Source organism: Erythranthe guttata, chromosome 10 (genome assembly GCF_056151865.1).
Source record: "Erythranthe guttata isolate IM_541 chromosome 10, IM_541, whole genome shotgun sequence".
In the NCBI taxonomy this organism is placed as follows: Eukaryota; Viridiplantae; Streptophyta; class Magnoliopsida; order Lamiales; family Phrymaceae; genus Erythranthe; species Erythranthe guttata.
The window spans coordinates 7286254-7305913 of record NC_142542.1 but is presented as its reverse complement, the minus strand read 5'-3'; the positions used below and the strand labels follow the sequence as shown (position 1 = coordinate 7305913).

At 35.6% G+C, this 19660-nt stretch overlaps 3 protein-coding genes across 3 annotated transcripts; 1 reads left to right on the top strand and 2 right to left on the bottom strand.

The window, feature by feature from the left end:
* The first annotated feature begins 690 nt into the window (after positions 1-690).
* Positions 691-2143, top strand: LOC105969269 (profilin-2). Its single transcript, XM_012994018.2, has 3 exons — positions 691-937; positions 1314-1451; positions 1561-2143. Exons 1-3 carry the CDS (start codon positions 806-808, stop codon positions 1693-1695), a joined length of 405 nt encoding a protein of 134 aa, XP_012849472.1. The 5' UTR covers positions 691-805; the 3' UTR covers positions 1696-2143.
* A 6441-nt stretch (positions 2144-8584) lies between these two features.
* Positions 8585-10243, bottom strand: LOC105969309 (uncharacterized). The gene has a single exon (XM_012994062.2). The coding sequence runs from the start codon at positions 10055-10057 to the stop codon at positions 8843-8845; it is 1215 nt and encodes a 404-aa protein (XP_012849516.1). The 5' UTR covers positions 10058-10243; the 3' UTR covers positions 8585-8842.
* Positions 10244-12919: 2676 nt separating this feature from the next.
* LOC105969296 (mitochondrial-processing peptidase subunit alpha) lies at positions 12920-19277 on the bottom strand. The gene is made up of 13 exons (XM_012994040.2): positions 18996-19277; positions 17964-18200; positions 17547-17843; positions 17281-17448; positions 17026-17193; positions 16838-16918; positions 16581-16647; positions 16340-16437; positions 15259-15331; positions 15063-15133; positions 14885-14934; positions 13473-13585; positions 12920-13234 (listed from the first exon to the last, which is right to left on the bottom strand). The coding sequence occupies exons 1-13, from the start codon at positions 19032-19034 to the stop codon at positions 13182-13184; spliced, it is 1515 nt and encodes a 504-aa protein (XP_012849494.1). The 5' UTR covers positions 19035-19277; the 3' UTR covers positions 12920-13181.
* Between the last annotated feature and the right edge of the window lie 383 nt (positions 19278-19660).

Sequence of the window (19660 nt, the reverse complement as noted above, 5' to 3'; positions counted from 1 at the left end):
AATGTCAACTAATGTTGAAGTTAACTAACATTTTAAGTTAACTAATGCTGAGTGAGCTAATTAATTGGAGATCCGACGACTCTCCGCCGAAAACAAAAAAGAAAAAAAAAAAAAGATATCAACTAATGTAAAACTAACTAATGTTGAATCAGCTAATCGGAGCTCTGACGACACCCACCACCGGAAAAAAATTAAAAGAAAAAAATATAGAATGTCAAATGTCAACTAATGTTGAAGTTAACTAATGTTGAGTCAGTTAATCGGAGCTCCGACAACCTAGACCACCACTGCAAAAGAAAAATAAAAACAATTCGGGGGTGAGAAAGACCTGATCGGGTCGGATTGGCTTGGTGGGCAGGTGGGGTGCCGGGTGTGATGGGTGGGTTGGGCTTATCTCAAATAAAAATATGAGGGTTATTTTAGAAATTCATATTTTTGTGGATTTATTTAAAATAAAAGTTAAAGAGTGAGTTGATTTGTAGTAAAATTTCATTATACGACATACCTCAAATTCACCATAAATTAATTGATTTATTTAAAAAAAGAAGGAAAAAAAAAATATGGCTTGGCTGAAATGTAGGAGTTTGAGTGGAAAGTATGTGGAGCGCTTATGGAGGATCATGCAATGCCTCTCTCCACTCACTTCCTCACATTAACTACTATTTCAATTACTCTATTTTTCTCTAATATTTAACCTAACTCAATATATATACTCTACTCACATCTCTTCCTCTATATGTGTCTCTCTATTTGAGGAGTTAATTTGGAACAAGAAACAAGAGATAAAGAAAACAAATTAAAAAAAATGTCGTGGCAAACTTACGTTGACGATCATTTGATGTGCGACATCGAGGGCCAGGCTGGCCTCCGCCTCGCCTCCGCCGCCATCATGGGACACGACGGCTCCGTTTGGGCTCAGAGCTCCGCCTTCCCTCAGGTTTTTCTCACTTACATCTTTCAATCGAATCAAATACACCTCCACAATGAAAAACGTTCTTGCACGAAAGGCGAAATCCTCTGGCCTGACAAGTTTAATTGGAGGATGTAAATCATGTTGACTCAACAGCCCGTTAGGATAGTGGACCCAATGAAACGTACTATTGATTATATATTTATATCTATTGTATGATGAAATGATATCTCGCGTATTTCATCAGATGTAGAATCTATATAAGAAGACCTTGTAGAACATATGGAATCATAAGATTTAGTATTCTTTTTTCTTTTTTAAAAAACGACAACCCTTGTTTTTCTCGCATTATATTTATTTATGTCATGGGAATTAATATATGATTTGTTTGAGATGAATGCAGTTGAAGCCCGATGAGATAACGGGCATAGTGACGGACTTCAACGAGCCGGGGTATCTGGCCCCGACAGGGCTATTCGTTGCCGGAGCAAAGTACATGGTCATCCAAGGAGAGCCTAATGCTGTCATTCGTGGCAAGAAGGTATATACATAAATACACTAAATCATCAATTCTTTCTTGAAATTCAATTATTAATAATTCAAGAATTATATATGTTTTTTGACTTTTTAAATTTTTTTTAATAAAATAGGGGTCTGGGGGAATAACAATAAAGAAAACTGGACAAGCATTTGTTTTTGGGCTGTACGAGGAGCCAGTGACACCTGGACAGTGCAACATGGTTGTTGAAAGGCTTGCTGATTATCTCATTGACCAGGGCCTCTAGATCATCATCCATCATATATATATATATATATATATATATATATATATATATATATATATATATATATATAGGCCCTCTATCAACTATTTTACCTTTTATTGTGGTTTGATCTCTTTAGTCTATAATTTTTTGTTTCTTTTGTTTAATTTATGCAGGCCTGTGTCTTATACAGACAGGCCTTGCGTCTTCTTTTAAACTAGGATTTTGGATCAAGAAGACAATAAAGAGAAGAATAAATGTTGAGCTCGTTACGTTTTTATTAGTTTGTTTAGAATTTTTATTTATTTATTTATTTAAATCTTATGTAATATCTTCATACTCTGAGGGTTCAAGTTCTACCAAATGGTTGATATTTGGACCAATTTGTGTAGGTTGAATTATATAATTATCTCGTTGGAACGATGTATTAGGAAGTGGCAGCTCGTTACTTTATACAAATGTGTTTTAATATGCTTCTTTTATAAATTTACCAGTATTCTTTCTCGTGCGATGCACGGGATATATAACACTTTTAAAAGTGAACAAATAATTAATTTAATATGTGACAATAACAATTATAATAATAACAAAATTTATTAGTGATATTTATATTACAGTAACTACATCATGATGCATACAAATTTGATAATATATTATAAACCTATTCAGCAACAGATTATATAAACTCCATTTTTCTAATATGACATTGATTGTTAAGTAAATGAATCAATTAATAAATAAAAAAACAAAAAATAAATAAAAAAAAATCGTCGAGGAAAATAATAGGAAAAAAAATTATTTTTAAGCGGCCGTTCATAGGAAAGCTGAATAATAAAAAAATAGTAGAGAAAAAAAATTACTAAAATTTCCTTAGGGTTAACCCTATCGTTTCTTTCTTTTATATATAAGTAGGGGTGAAAGTCGGATGGATTGGCTCGAAATTAGCCTTTTCGGAAAATTCCCAAAAAAAATCGGACGTACAAAATCAATTCCAATTACAATTCCAAAAATTTCGGAATCTTATAATTCATTCTGATGCTAAAATGATGATGCTAATGTGTAGCTCACCTAGGGGGTATGAGAAATGAGTTGGGAAAGCAAAGCGGATCAATAGCTTGATAACTCGATGATCCTGAGGTCCCTGCGAAAAGAGCACACGTGAACTAAGCGGGGGGTTGATCCGGCGGAAACCCCTCCGACGCTCAAGTCAGATGTACGGATCGTAGAGAGAATAGAGAGAATAAAACTCGAGGTGAATTGTCAATAATGAGAACGTACCTTTCCAAATGAATAAACCGTCTATTTATATATCGGTGATTGGGTTGGATTTACTTTGTTGGGCCCAAGCCCTACTTTGAAGGTGTTTGGGCTTTCGTGTAGTGGGCCTAATTAGTAGATAAATTTGAGGGCCCATTGGGCCGGCCCATTTAGGTATATCACATTCCAATTCCAACAGGCCGGTATTTTGGAATTTCGGAAAAAAATCGAAAATCACATAAGCTTTAAAATTTCAAAACTTAATAGGATTTTTCGAAAATGTTCATAATTTTCCAAAAATAAGAACATCCCACGTTGATAAAAGTAAAACTAATAATAACTAAATTTTAGTTCAAAAACATAAATAAAAATAAACACAACATAATATCCAATAAAACTTCTAACAACAATTCATTATCTCAAAATCCTAAAACAAAACTTATAGGTGTATATTTTGGAAAATTAAGTATTATATAATATATATTAACAAATCAGAATTTTTCGGAATAAAATTTAGAAATTAAATCGGATCGGGAATCGGAAATTTCAAAATTATTTTATATAATTCCAATTCCAATCCAAAAAAATCGGAAAAATTCAGAAATCGGAATTTTGGAAGTCGGAATAAAAAAAAGTTGTTCCAAAATTGGAACTTTTCGCATCGGAACCGGCGGAAATTGAAATTTTTGTTCCAACTTGCACCCCTATATATAAGATATAATAAGGGTTAAATACACTTTACATCCCTGAAGTTTAGCCTATGTAACACTTACCCCATTAAAGTACCATTTGTAACACGTACCCCTCAACATCAATTATTTTATATTTTCAAATTTAAAACATAATAAACATAACAATCTAATAATTATTGGATCATATAAAATTCAAAAGTAACTACAATTAAATTATTTTAAAAAGTAATATATATTATACAATAATGAATGAAAATATATTTTAAGCAATTAGTGAACTAAAATAAATTTAAATACTTTTGGCTTTTTATTATGTTTGCCTTTATTGAACGGTAAACATATTAATATTACCCTATTACACAAAAATAGGGATTTTTGTTGTGTTAACATTACTGTGCTAGAGAGTAATATAATAATATTAATGTGTTAAACAGCAATATAGTTTATATGATCGACTGTCAACCACAACAATATTACTGTTTAGACGGGCCAAAAATGTTGAAGAAAACAAAATTTCAAAAAAAGAAAAGAAAAGGTCAACGTCGCCGGGGACCGACGGTGACGGGCGAAATTATAGTCAAAATTGAGTTAGGGGTCAAAATTGAATACTTGTTGACATCTGGGGCCAAATTGAATTAAATGATAAAGTTGGAGCATTTTAAAATATGATGGGGTATTTTAGTATTTTACCTCTGAACATTGTGTTGATTTTTTTTTAAAGTTTTTTGTGTGAACCCCTTTATGAATAAGTAGCCCATGATGAGCTTATTTGCAATATATATATATATATATATATATATATATATATATATATATATATATATATATATATATATGGAGTTAATATGCTTAGGTCTCTCCTAGCAAACTAAATTAGAACTAAATGACAACCTCATACTATTTTTTTTTACATACACCCCAATTTTAAAATAATAAAATGATTCACATCCTTAATTTTTTTTTCTCCAACTTGCCTTTATACTATAATAAATATAACCTCTATTTACATTTCTCCAAACCAGATTTCTCTCTCTCTCTCTCTCTCTCTCTCTCTCTCTCTCTCTCTCTCTCTCTCTCTCTCTCTCTCTCTCTCTCTCTCTCTCTCTCTCTCTCTCTCTCTCTCTCTCTCTCTCTCTCTCTCTCTCTCTCTCTCTCTCTCTCTCTCTCTCTCTCTCTCTCTCTCTCTCTCCTCCCTCCCTCCCTCCCTCCCTCCCTCCCTCCCTCCCTCCCTCCCTCTCCTCGCTCGCTCGCTCTCTCTCTCTCTCTCTCTCTCTCTCTCTCTCTCTCTCTCTCTCTCTCTCTCTCTCTCTCTCTCTCTCTCTCTCTCTCTCTCTCTCTCTCTCTCTCTCTCTCTCTCTCTCTCTCTCTCTCTCTCTCTCTCTCTCTCTCTCTCTCTCTCTCTCTCTCTCTCTCTCTCTCTCTCTCTCTCTCTCTCTCTCTCTCTCTCTCTCTCTCAGTTATAGTGGGATGGTTATGACGGCTATATTGTTTTGGAGGTTGTTATGGGGCTGGTCACATAGGCATTTTTTAGATCGGATCTTGATGAGGGACGGCGGTCGTTCTGGTTGCTGGTGGCGGCAGTAGTTCTGGTTGTTGGGGGCGGCAGTGCTTTTGGTCGATGGCGACGGCGGTGATTTTCTCTGGCGGTTGCGTTGATTTTGGTTGAAATTTGATGTATGTAGGGTTTGGAGGAAGAGGAAAGGCTAGTTAAGATGGAGAGTGTGACGAAGAGGAAGAAGGAGAAATGTTCGAGGATTATGGGCAGATTCGTTGATCCATTTTCATAATTGGAGGTGGTGGCAGATCTCGGGTTATATGGATGAGTACGAATGACTATGCCTGTCTACGAATTACTATGAATGTCTATAAAATTGGTGGCGGCTAGGGTTCAAAATGGGTTTGACGGCGAAAGATGTTGGATGTTAGGGTTTCATGGCGGCTGGAAGTTGTTGGGTGATAGGGTTTGCTGTGTTTACCAGTCAACGGAGCGAACAAAAAAATTTAGGGAAACAAAATTCGGAAAAAAAATCAACTCCCGAGACCGGTGGTCAACTGGTCAAAGGCGGAAAAAGAATTAGAAAAAAAAAAGAAATTCTAAAGAAAAAGTCAAAAATTGGTAAAAATGGGGGTAATGTAATATATATTTTTTTAGGGCGAATGGCAAAAAGGCCCATCACATGGGACTTAAATGCATTTTGGTCCATAAAAAGAACAGTCTCTCAATTAAACCCATCCCCTTGTCTTTAGTCTAAAATACCATCAATAATATAATTCTTATCAATTCCACCAATTATGCTCTAACTTCCTTAATATTACACATTGACTCCGGATTTAAACAAATATATCACATTAACCCCCAAAACTTTTTTTTTTCCAAAAAATAATTTTTTTTCTGAAATGTTTTTTTTTTCTGAAATATTAATTAAAATATATTTTTTTCTATGAAAACAAAAATTCAAAAAAAAAAAAATGTCAACGCCGGAGACCGGCGGTCAACGGTGGTTGACCGGTCGGAAAAAAATTTCAGGAAAAAAAAAGTTTTCTAAAAAAAAAAAACAAATCAACGCCGGAATCTGGCCAGAAAAAAAAATATTTCAGAAAAAAAAATTATTTTCTGAAAAAAAAAATTTTGGGGGATAACGTGATATATTTGTTGAAATCTGGGGTCAATGTGTAATATTAAAGAAGTTAGAACATAATGGGTGGAATTGATAAGAATTAGGGTTAAAATTGGGGTTAAAATTGGGGTCAAAATTGAAATTAGGGTTAAAATTGGTTAATTGATGAAATTGGGCTAAATTGGGGTGTAAATCATGAAATTGGAGTTGAATTGGGTTTCAATGAATTGGGGATAATTTTGGTCTATATAAAAAGATTTTTCTTATTTGCAAATAAGTTTGAATGGGTTGAATTTATTTGAAAGACAAAAAAATTGAATGCCCCTCTTTTAATTAAGTGCCCTTGTCATGGCCCTATTTGCCATTACCCCATTTTTTTAAAATCAAGATAAATATGCAAATATTGTTAAGTTAAGATTTTCATGGATCGGATAAAATTGATATATTTATACTATGGGTGGTGTTTTTAAGTAGATGGGTGTTTTTATAGACCTATTTTTAGTGTAAATACATATGCAATTAAATTTGGCTCAACATGCAATTCGCCATTGTGATATATCATATATGGTACATGGAATCCGAATATAAGTAGAATCACGTGTAGTAACTATATGTTGCGTAATCACGTGCTGTCCATCTTCGGAACCTTACAAGAATTTCATAAGTTTATCTGCTAAAATGTTCACGAGCAACTCCAGTAGTTGTGCTATATGCTAAATTTCAGTAAATTTTACAACTTTTACTGAAAATTAGAGCTCCAGTAACTCTATTATATGATAGGCCACATGGCATATTATAAATTCGGCTTGTCAAATTTGAAACACCAAGAAGATGAAATGGCAAAATTATTTTCGTAAAATCAAATTAAATCACAGTACAATTGTAAAATGGGCGTTGAAATATAACACTTCAAATATAATTATTTAATTGAAATTTAAATTATTATTATTTTAAATAATTTTTTTTATTATATCATCAAATATGTGAAATATAATAATAAAATGTAAAATCATGTATTTAAAAATATATTGGAATGAATAGTGATGTTTTAAAGTGATGTATTAAAATATAAACAATCACTGTTGGAGTGAGTCAGATAAAGTAGTGTACTACAACATCGTTCACTGTTTATAATTTAATAAGAAGTAATAAATTTTAACCCAAGTGCTGAATTTGCTCTAATGTTTATAATTTAATAAGAAGTAATAAATTTTAACCCAAGTGCTGAATTTGCTCTAATGCAAGTTTGTTCAAACATTAATTGTTTGTAATAAATTTTCCATAATGAAGGGGGGAAAAAAGAAGAAGAAGGAACACGGTAGTCTGTTATAGTGTGTTGCGATCAAAGTTTTGTTTTGGAAAGTCATCTAATTGGACTTGACTATATTAAATTCATACTAGACTTGTTTTGGAAATGGACTATGTACTAAACCCCTGAAAATTAAGTATTATATAGGGACAATTTGCTAAATATCTCTAAGCTCTAATTGTGACAGATCAATATTTGTAATTTGCTGAAAGTCTTGTGTTCATCAAACTCTCCACATTCCATCAGATCCTCTCCAAGCTGCGTTGCACTCTGTTAAACATGCTCTATCCCTACTTCACGCTGCTTTCATCATTGAAAAATTCTGCCACACAACCACTCGCAGGCGCACACACATAATCACACATCAGACATAAGCAACCACACACACACACACACATACGATTTGGGTTACACTCATTCATCTTTCGGTGTAACCTAATAATCATGAAAATCAAACGAAAAAAAATATGAAGAATTGTTCGGTAATGGTGATGGTAATGTTGGTAGTGATACGCACCAGAGATTTTTTTTTTTCTTCAGTGTATTTAAGTAAGTTATGCAAATAAGTTGTCTAAGCTGTGTAATTTCGTTGTCTAAGTTGTGTAACTACGATGTATGTGTAAGTTGTGTATGTGTGTGAGAAACATGTATTATTGTTTTAATTTTTTCTTCATTGTATTTTAACTAAGTTATTATTTATTAATATAACTAAGTGGTGCACCTAAACTGTGAATATATAGTGGGAATCATTTATTCTTGTTTTAGTTTTTCCTTCACTGTATATTAAGTTATTAACTAAGTTTGTTACTATTAATATAACTAAATTGTGCAAATCACCGCGTTGTCGTCACTGTTAATTTCGTCAGCGATTCCATTAAAGGCGGAGCACATAGAGACCTTTAGTAATAAGAAAAAATTCGCCTGTGCTTATAGTTATGGAAAATATTTTTGAGTCGCCTCTAAGTAATTTCCCCTATTATATAATGTTTTTAATATTTCTGTTCAAAACAATAATGTCACGTACAGACACTAAATTATCCAAACTTTGACTTATAAACATTAATAGGAATTAAAAACCCAATTCCACATGGCTCTCTAAACACAACCAAAATATGGTACATAATTTAATTTGTCAATTTTCAACTACAACTATCCGACAGGTCTTATCCAAAAGATAGCCAATAATACATTAGTGAGAGGGACACACCCAATTAATACCTGCATACCCTATTTTTCACTAACATAAAAGTCGTCACTTTGCATCCTCAAAACACAAAACACGCTTTCCGCCGTCACGGGACTGAACTCGCCGTAATGTGGGCCCCAATCAACCTCCCGCAGGCAAGGGGCCTCGGCGGCGACGGAATCCTCAGACAACTGAGCCCGCCGCCGTGCACCGCCGAGCAGTCCGGCTCCGGCCGCTGCATCTCCTTCCCGGGAATGCAATTAAACGAGAAATCAAAACCCACATTTCGAAAAAACAGCTTATTACAATCTTGGCTCAACCCGGAGAAGAAATTGGCCGCCACCGTCAAATTCAAGAGGCTCCGCAAAGAACATACCAAATCCGGCAACTCCCCGGACAGCTTGTTGTGCGCGAAATTCAAAACCTCAATCCCAGACAAACAAGACAATGAATCCGGCAAGTGGCCCATCAGAGAATTCGAACTCACATCAAGAACCTGCAAATCGTTCCACATACCGAGTCCTTCGGGTATGCAACCGGTCAGCTGATTGTTGAGGAACAGGATTTCCTTTATCCCCATATACCCCAAGCTGAAAGGAATATTCCCGGTGATTCTATTATTCGCCAGGTTTATCACGGACGCCGGAGAATTCCCTATATTCTGGGGGAGTTCGCCGGAGAATTCGTTGTTGTTGAGAAATATGGCGTCGAGTTTCCTGTTGAACAGATCTTCCGGGATTTGGCCGGAGAATGAGTTGTACCTGATGTCTAAGTAGACGAGGTTGGGAATGTAGAGCACCGCCGCCGGAAAAGGGCCGGAGAAGCGGTTGTTGCTGAGGTCCAGTTCGGTGAGGGAAGTGAGTTCTCTGATGGACGACGGCACGCCGCCGCTGAACCTGTTGCTGTTGAGGTGGAGAATGGACAAATCTGTGAGGAAGGAGAGTTCTCCGACGAGGGTTCCTTGCAGATTGGCGTGGTTGAGATCTACGGCGGAGACAACTTTGCCGGCGGGGTTTCCGATGAAATCCCGTGAATCTGAACAGAATATACCTCTGTAAGAACATACATTCGGGCCGACCCATGATTTTGTAACCCCGAGTGGATCGTCTGTAATGGCGGATTTCCATGCCTGGAGGGCATTGTATGCCCTGTTCATGTCTGAAGCGGAAGGAGTGATTCTTCCTCCGCCGATCCAGACACCGCCGCCGCCAATGCCGCCGGCGCCGCCGATGCCTACACCGCCACCGACAATTAGTGCGGCTTCGGTGGCAATAAAAATGTGGAGGAGAAAAAATGGGAGAAGGGAATTAGTATTGTCCATGTGTGGTGGGTTATTTTCAGTGAACTGTGAAAGTGAAGCTTTTACGTAATTGATTGGGTTTGCTTGTAAGCTTGTGGGAATTAGGTTGCAGCATTAATGAATATGAGTGAAGCTAGTGGGATATTTTAATTAATGTTTGTTTTTGGATCAAATTTATTTATATATTTATTTATGGATTTTTATTTTGGTGACTAATAAGTGTAATTAATTACTAACTTGTACTAGAAAATTATCACAAGTCCCCCGAGTAGTATTATGACTCCTTACAATAATAGTAGTTTCTTCACTAACAAAAAGTATTTAATGTTTACTCCATCCTTTTCTTATTAGTTGTCATATTTGTTAGTTGTGCACATGTAGGTACTGGCAATCGGTTTACGTGAACCGAGCTTGGGTCGGCTCAAACTCACATACCAGCAGACATCGTTACTATAGACTCAAACTCATATACCATCGGACCTTATTAGTATAAGCTCATGTATTTTTTTCAGGTTTCAAGTTTATATCGGGCCTAATTACTATAGAACTTAATGACTAAAAAAAAATCTTATGAAAAACAAGTGATAAACAAGATTACCTCCATTGAAACCAAAGAAACCCTAAACGATCTTTGCAACTTATTGGAAAAACTTAGAAACAAGACTTAAAGAACTAAAAAGAGATATGTTGTAATATTTACTTAATCGGTCGGACTTTATTTGGGTTGAGCCATGGAAGGCTCAAACTCAGCTCATAAATAAATCGAATTAATAAAATAGCTCAAACTCGACCTGACTCACTAAAACGTAGGCTCAAATCAAATATAATCGGGCCGAGCCATCGGGTTTCAATTAGGCCCAACTCAATTGTCGGTCTTACATGTACGGTTATCAATTGGGCAATATGAGTCGAGCTTGGATTGGCTCAAGTCCACATAATGGTTAGAGTATATGACCAGTAAGCCAACTTGAGGTTGTGGTTTTTCATGTACTTGTCTAAACAATCTATTTCACATTAATAATAAAACTCTTTTTGGCATTCTATATCTATTATTGTCCCTTGCATGTGGATATATATAATACTTACAGTTACTCTATTTACTATTAAATGATCTAGTTGAATCATGAGATAATTTAATAAGAGTAATGTAACGGTTAAATTAGTTCATAGTCAACGGGTTACGCCATTAATGAGGATACCGACATTTCTCATTTGAGACTAGCATTTTGTGTATGTGTACTGCATCTCATCAGTAATCGGTATTGTAATATCGACATACATAAATGGTGCTCAATTCTTAAGAGCACCAAACATCACTATAAATCTCCACGTGTTCAATGGTGTTCAATGAACTCCCTCATCCTATAAATCTCCACGTGGTTCCCAATAATCGAAAGATTTCTATGATATAGTTTTACACCATTAATTCTTAAGAGCCCAAACATCACTGTGACTTCACTAGAGGACCAAACAATATCATGACTTGTCCCTGAGTCTCATCGAAGACCGCTCCAAGGAGCAATGTCCGTGTAATAAAAAACTAGTGTGAAGTCTGTGTATTGTAGTAGGGGGTTCGATCGCTTGGTTAGTCATGGATGTCCTCTGTGTTCTTATAGTTTATATTCAACAGAGTCTCTGGCCAGAGTTGATTGTGTGATGATCATGGAAATGTGTTTCTCTAAGTCATACACAAATAGATTATATTACTAGGAAAATTAACACAATTCAATCGCGACATATGTATCGAAGGATCGTACTATACGTTAACTATATCACACGGTTCTTGCAGACACTTTATTTGTATATAGGGAATCATGACGCATAGTTACCAGAGGTCAATCTTAATGTGTTGGGCAATTAACTTGAAATGTGTTTCATCTTAATAATAACTCTACGAACGAGTTTGAATCACAATAAGCTATGGGCTCACGGCTAGCTTACAACTGAACCACTGAGGGTTACACTTCCCGTTTCCTAGAGACCCTTGATTACAACGAGCTATGATTAAGTTGTTAATCGTACTATAGTTGGATATCAATACGATATGAATCCGAAATACGTAATTGTGAATTATGAATTAGAATAAATATGGAGAGAATCTGTGGAGATTTAGAGAGCTTTCTAAATTGGAAATGTTTCTCAATTTAGCAGGTGACTGAATCGAAAATTTCCAGTTTTTTAAATTGAAAAATTTCGAATGGCACTCGTATTAACTTGAAATTTATGATCTTCAGAAATATATAATTTTTATATTTTTCCGAGCATTCGGAAAATTAATACAATAATATGATTGTGTTAACAACAATATTATTGTCTGGAATAATAAAATTAATATTAATTAGAGTCAAGACAGTATTTTTAATATTGACACAGTAATATTATTGAAAAGAGTTTTCATTAAAAAAATCAAAATAAAAAAAATAAATACCAATTGTCAATGTCGGAAACCGCCGGAAAAAAAATCGAAACAAAAAAAAAAAAAAAAAAAAAAAAAAAAAAAAAAAAAAGAGTCAACGGCAACTGACCGGTGGTCACCGACAATTACTGTCAAAATCGGGTTAGGGGTCAAAATTGGTTAATTGATAAAATTTGGCTAAATTAAACTTTAAATCATAAAATTATGTATAAATTAGAGTTTCAAGGAATTACAAGTAATTTTAGAATAAAGTTTTCCTTAGTTGCAAATAGGTGTTGAATAGGTGGATATATTTGAGAGAGAACTGGTCCAGCTACAATCCGGCCTTATAACCAATGATATATATATTATACACGTATATATCTCTCATTCCAGCTAAATTATATCAAATTGGTAACAACTGGTCCTCTAAAATTGATTTTTTTTACACTATCGAAGCAATATGTCAAGTTTTTTTTTACCTCAAGTTGACATATGGCAAAACATTTGCAAATTTCATCCAGAATGTTGAAAATACAATTGTGACAGATTACAGAGATCATGAAAACTCTGAAAACCACAAAAATGTTAAATTACAAACCATAAAATGAAGCAAGGCATTTATGCGCTTCGTGCCAATTATTCATCTAAAACATATCCTTATTTTCAACGAAGTGTCGTAAAGATGTAGTAGCTCAACAAATTTCAAAAAATAGAGGACATCAGGGAAAGTTTTTCATGATCAGATCTTCATTTTGAATGGAACCTTCTGCTAATCGCATCATAGCTTGGCAGATGAAGAACTGCAAACCAAGAAGCAAGTAAGAAACACAGGATACATATATATATATGGAGGGAGAGAGAGAAAGAGAGAGAGGGAGGGGGAGAGGGAGGGGGAGGGAGAGAGAGAGAGAGAGAGAGAGAGAGAGAGAGAGAGAGAGAGAGAGAGAGAGAGAGAGAGAGAGAGAGAGAGAGAGAGAGAGAGAGAGAGAGAGAGAGAGAGAGAGAGAGAGAGAGAGAGAGAGAGAGAGAATTAGTTACCATCGCCATAAGATGCCATTGTGAGGGGAGAAGATATAATCTTTTGCGCAGTCTTAGCGATATCTTGTGCCGTAATTTCATCAACGGCCTTCAAGAAATGCTCCACGGGTTTCCTAAATATGCAAAACAAATTAGTGATTTTATTATTTGCCTCAACAAGGGCAATAATAACACTGAAAACTCTGCTGAATCAAAATAAACTCAGGCGAATAAATTATTTTCCACATTCAAAGGACAAGTACACCAATCCAGGGTATATAATAGCCTCCCGTCATTAAATCAAGAGAGTATGTCAACTGATAGGGAGAGAATGGTTTAATGTTTCCTTTTTTCAACAGGTTTTATGACCGAGCTGAATACATATATCTAAGGTCATATATATCTTCATATCTCTCAAAGTAACTGAAAAATGGATTTTCTCGATCTTCAGAATCAAATATAATTCCATTAAGTTGGTAATGTCAATAAGAAAAGCCTCAAATGTTTACTGCTACACTAGCCTACCTATTATAATTCCTTCAAAGTCGATCACATAACTTTTCCACTTAATAAACTTTTCTGCTTCTTGTGGATGGTTCTTGTTTTAAAGGGTAATTTACGTCTAACCCCCTGGGGTAAGGTCAAATTACGAAAACATCCCTCATGTTTGGGTAACTACAACCACCCTTCAACTATGAATCTTCTTACACGTCCCACCTTTATGAAGTCAAATTCAACATAATCTTCTAGATTCCATGGAATATTCTCCAGTTTGTACTCGTTTTGTACAAAAATACAGTTTCTGATGCACAAGCCAAAAAGACACATCTTATGATCATCTTGTTTCAAAATGTAGAGCTCAAATGGGGTAAAACGGGTACAAGTTGGAGAACATGCAACATAATCTAGAAGATTTTCACTAAATTTGACACCGCAAGGGTGGACGTATAAGAAGATTCATAGTTGAGTGACGGGTGGTTGTAATTATCCAAACATGAGGGGTGTTTTCGTAATTTAACCTTACCTAAGGGGGTGGCCGTAATTTACCCTTTTTTAAAATATAAACCCAATAGCACTCGGAAAAATACTTTGCAGTCTATCGCTACTCTCCTTTCACTACCTAAATCTTTTTTTGTTTCTGTCACTTTCCATTCATTCCTTGCGTCTGCGTCTTTTATCTTTAATTCTCAACTGCTTGGATTCTTTTTTCCTTGCATTCATTCTCTCGTGGTGCTCATAATTTGTTTTACTTTTTACGTGCCAACAAATACAAAGATATGAGAACTACGAAACAATATGAAGGAAACCTATTTTAATAAAGCAACACAATTTCGAGAGGTTTGAAAAGAGAGCAAACATAGTCACCTAGCAATTTATGCAAGTAACCATAACATGCAAAGTCTGAAGTAAGGAATAAGAAGTAGTAGACGCACCTCTCTCCGTACGTCAAAATCTGTTTACCAGTGTCGTCTGCTACAACCATCTGCAATAATAACACAATAGTGAATAGAATATACCAGCACTCATATGAAGAAAAAAAAAAATCATTAATTTTCTTAAGCTGTGGAACAATAATTCAAGAATATATGTTATAGTGGCGGAAGTGCATACTCTGGATTCCAAATTCATCAAAATGGCAGACCTTGTTGACTTTTTTGCACGATCGAGCTGTACCTGGTCAACTGTAAGACAAAGGAGGCAAGCATGATGAGTACATCCATATTTAGCAGAATTTTCTTATAGCTCTTACTGTGAAAGCAGCTTAATTAAAGACAAAAATTAACTTAGTGAAGTTAAGAGGCAAAACCTTGTCCAGGAGATGCAACTGCGATTAATTCTTTAACAGCAATATCAATAGCCTTAATTGCAAAATCGGATCCCTAGATTAGAAAAGAAGCATTTTCGTCAGTTCCATTTCTAAAGTGAGCAGGTGAAAACCAATTCCTAAATGCAGAATGCAATTAGATTTCCTATTTTTTTACGGGTTATACCGATAACGACACCAAGACATACAAATGATAATCAGCATTCATCAGTTTGACCCTTCATGATGAACCTATATATAGTATCTTGATCGAGCATACACTTTTGAAGGCAAAACATGACTAGAACAATCGTCAATGTCCAAAATATTATTTCATATTTCCAAAAAGAACAAAAAATCATATAGTTGGACATAGTGAGATGTCACAAAATTGCTTTCAAGTAACACAGAGATCAAAGAAACCCACTGAAGCACATCATAACGAACGTTCTCATACATTGACAATGAAACAAACTGACAAAAATTAAACTTAACCGAAGCCGTGAATCATCTTACATAAACATAAAGGAGAATATAAACCTAAAACGTGTAGGGTTAAATTAACTAACATTGCTACATTGATGGATCATGTTCAAGACCAGTTAGGATACGTTTGGATATTCTAGTACAAAGATCATTAAAGGGGAACAATATTGTCACATAGCAGAAGGTTTTTTTCTTTTGTTTCTTGGTCAAGTCCAGTATTCTCTAGGCTCGTCCAGCTAACAACACACCTTGGAATCTTATAGAATTTGCAGAAAACCCCGATTTCTAAGATTATATGGTATCTAACACCCACTCATCTCAGTACAACCCCTTACATTCAACATTGGGTTCATAAATGCACATCAAACTATGATGCTAAACATTAGGAACTGCATCAGTTTGTTGGTAGAATATCAACAGCTCGAAATGAAACAATTGCGAACTCCGAGACAATAATTTCTATAATGATCCAGCTAAAACATATCAATTAAACAAAGAAAAAACGATATCCAGCCAAAAAGATATTGCAATATATTCGACCGAAAGAATGTTATGCATGGCTCTTTAAAATATGTTCAAATTTAAAAGACGTCCTTACAGTGGTAGCTTGAATTCCAAATAATCCAGAATGATTGTAGATGCTGTTGAAAGCAGAAAAAGACTGAATCTGGGGATTCTCGTTCAGGACACGAAGATCTGTTCAGCAATTGTACGATGTTGTGGATGTTTAGAATGTGAATCAAATCGAATAAGTATTCAAACACAATTAAGGTCAAGAAATATGCTATGAATGAGTATGGTTACCCATTTAGTTTAACAATATCCCGAATACAACTTACATAATCTCGAGTACATCCCCTTTCCAGGACCTCCAGCTGAGAAAGATCCACCTCCTCCCATGAGAATCTAAGAGATAATACAATCAGCATCTTCATACAAGATGGTGTATATAGAAACAAAAAAAACCGAAAACCAGATGGGGGTAAATATTTAAGCAAAAAAGGTTCGATATAATCTTGTTCCTTCAAAAGTTACAAACTTATAATAAACTAATAACTAAAAGAAAAGGAATAAAAAAAAAAAAAGACGAGCGCACCTGAAGAACAGTCAATGCAACAGCATCCTTTTCCTTATTCCAGCCACCAGGAAGTTCAAAGGCAAGAGCGAAGTGAGTTGTCTGATCACAAATTGGGGAACAGAACATTATCGAAGAAGTTAGCAAATCGGCATCACAAAATAGGCATAATAAAGAAATAAAAAAATTTATGTGATACAGATACATACCCCTGAATCACCTTGACGGCGGAAATCCCCTCCTGTATAAACTGCCTTCGGCTCCAAAGGTCGAGAAACTTTCGGAAGATCAGATAGAAGTGGTTCCGCATATTCCAACAGTTTATCATGGTCAACACCTGTTGCTGCAAGGACCATCCGAGGAGCCGTGTAGTTTTCCTGAACCATAGTAAAATGTCACCAAACTTGTTAAAGACATAACCAACAAAAAACTACAAAAACATATACGATTTATGAGACACTCACAGCAACAAACTGCTCCAAAACAGAGCTGTTCAATCCGCTAAGTGCAGATTCTGAAGCCAGAAGACCATTTGCGTATGGACCAGAATAGCCAGTTGAATGAACGGCCTCTAAAAGCAGATGCTCAGGGTTTTTCAAGCTTTCAGTAACCTCGGCGCTCACCTTCTGGAGCTAAAAAAGGGCAAAACGAAACCTTATTGCAACACGAAAAATAGCAAAAGATAGTATGAGCATGAAACTTTCATGATGAAGAAGACCATATGTTGTACCTGTTCCTTAATCTCCCAATCCAAAAAGGCCGGGTTTCTAACACAGTCAATAAGAAGCTCCACCATTTGAGGAACATAGGTCTTTAGTGCGTCGTAGGTGTAAGTCATATGCTCGCGAGACGCTGACGCGTTTACATTCCCACCGATTGCTTCAACTTCTCTCACAATACGCAAGTGGCTTCGGTTAGTTGTACTTTTGAAGGCCATACGCTCCAAAAGATGTGTGACCCCATACGAAGATGGTGACTCGTAGATTGAGCCACACTCAACATGTAGCCCTATTGAAGCTGCAGGCTCCTGATCAACATGCATATATATATCAATCACCACATTGTTCACCGAAAATATCAATAAAAATATTTCTATTTGTATGTTTATGTTTACAAGAAAATAAAATGTAAGAAATCATTTCCCTACCGCTGCTGTCTCGGATGCAATTCTGACACCATTCGGAAGAGTGGTTATCTTCGTCTTTCCGGGCTCAACATAGTCTGGCAACGAAGCTGGAAGTTCAACACCCTCGAGCGGGAAGTCTAGTGGTGGAAGTGAAGACGACTTCTCACCAGTCAACCAGCCGAAAAAACCTGCTGGTGATTTGTTTGTGACAACACTTGTACTCGCATATCTAGTCAACCCTCTGTAGCCTGTTCGATCCTGTCAGGGGATAAAAAATTATATTAAGGCAAACACTCTCTTCCAAGTACCTTGTCCAACACAATTGCTGAAGACGATGATTAAGACAGATTGTAACAAAACCATTAGCACAGAATTTCATAAAGCATGGAACTACTATATCACTCTCATGAACTGATTTCACGGTCCTAGTTACAATTTCACTTTAAAAAAAAACGGAACAATATCTATCTAAAAGAGCAAAAAATCCAAATTTCCAGGGGCAGCCGAAGATTTAGCATCTCTGTTTTTAACAAAATCGAAACCACACACGAAAATGTTGCCATGAGATACTTGTCATTTCTTAACTGCTACCCGACGCTTAGAACCATGTGTACCCAAAGACAAATGTCCGATGATATATCTATCGTTTCTTAATTGCTACCCATGCTGAAAATCTAGTACTTGGATAATAACTTATCATTTTAAATAACACATTCGAATTGACAAAGGAATGAAACTACAGCTAAAAAGAATCATTCATATCACACATACATCACTCTATTAAACAATAAAGATCTAATTTTTTTTCACAAGCAGCGATATTTTTCATCAATATATTTAAAACCCATCAATATATAAAATACAAAAAACCACAAATAAATTGGAATACGCGAGTCATCACTGAGCACCGAACAGCCATCAGATCTAATGAATAGATACAAAGATAGATACACGCATAATACAAGACACAAATATCAATCAGAGAGAACACACAGTCGGCGTGCGGTGCGGAGAAAAAGGAGGGGCGGGCTAGGGTTCGAGCAGGATACAAACCTTGAGAGAGCGGAGCCGAGACGACGCCGTTCTATACATAGTGAAGATGTGATGGCCGATCGGTGAATTCGATGAAGCTAATGTGTGTTGGTGTGTGAGGGTTTCCGGCTGAAGATACCAGAGGAATGAGGGGAAGGAGAAAGAATGACTGCGTATACTTTTGTGGAGAAAACAGGAATTCAGGATCCCCGCACGTGAGAATTCTTATTACTGCCTAGGCATTACACGAGTTTAAGAATTTACTCTTTATTTATTTTTACTTTTTTCATATTAACCGTATATATAATAATAATAAGGGGATCACTATTTCAAATACTAATTTTTGCTCACTTGAATACCAAAAAAATAAAAAATAAATAATTAATTGTAAATTACTTTAATGCCCTTAATGAAAATTAAAACCAAAAAATATTACAAATACTATTTTTCTTTCTTAAATACCAAATAATCAAAAACCTAAAAAAAACATTTCCCTCCTCACTCACAAACCCCTCACCTCCTCCACCTCCTTCTTCTCCCTCCCCAAAAACCCTCCTAAAAAACCCCAAAACAAAAGAAATCAAAACCTTACACAACTTGCAAAATGGCGTCAAATGACAATAGAATGGTAGTTTACGAGCAAGGAGAACCCATTCAGGTATGTATTCATGTATTTTTTGAGCTAA

Excerpts from the sequence above, each read along its gene's own strand:
- LOC105969309 (XM_012994062.2), bottom strand. The coding sequence starts at position 10,057 with ATGGACAATACTAATTCCCTTCTCCCATTTTTTCTCCTCCACATTTTT.
- LOC105969296 (XM_012994040.2), bottom strand. The coding sequence starts at position 19,034 with ATGTATAGAACGGCGTCGTCTCGGCTCCGCTCTCTCAAG. Across the intron at positions 15,134-15,258 it reads AGTTGCATCTCCTGGACAAG|TTGACCAGGTACAGCTCGAT; the intron begins GTTTTGCCTCTT and ends TTTGTCTTACAG. Across the intron at positions 14,935-15,062 it reads TGATGAATTTGGAATCCAGA|ATGGTTGTAGCAGACGACAC; the intron begins GTATGCACTTCC and ends TTATTATTGCAG.
- LOC105969269 (XM_012994018.2), top strand. The coding sequence starts at position 806 with ATGTCGTGGCAAACTTACGTTGACGATCATTTGATGTGCGACATCGAG. Across the intron at positions 938-1,313 it reads AGAGCTCCGCCTTCCCTCAG|TTGAAGCCCGATGAGATAAC; the intron begins GTTTTTCTCACT and ends AGATGAATGCAG. Across the intron at positions 1,452-1,560 it reads CTGTCATTCGTGGCAAGAAG|GGGTCTGGGGGAATAACAAT; the intron begins GTATATACATAA and ends TTAATAAAATAG.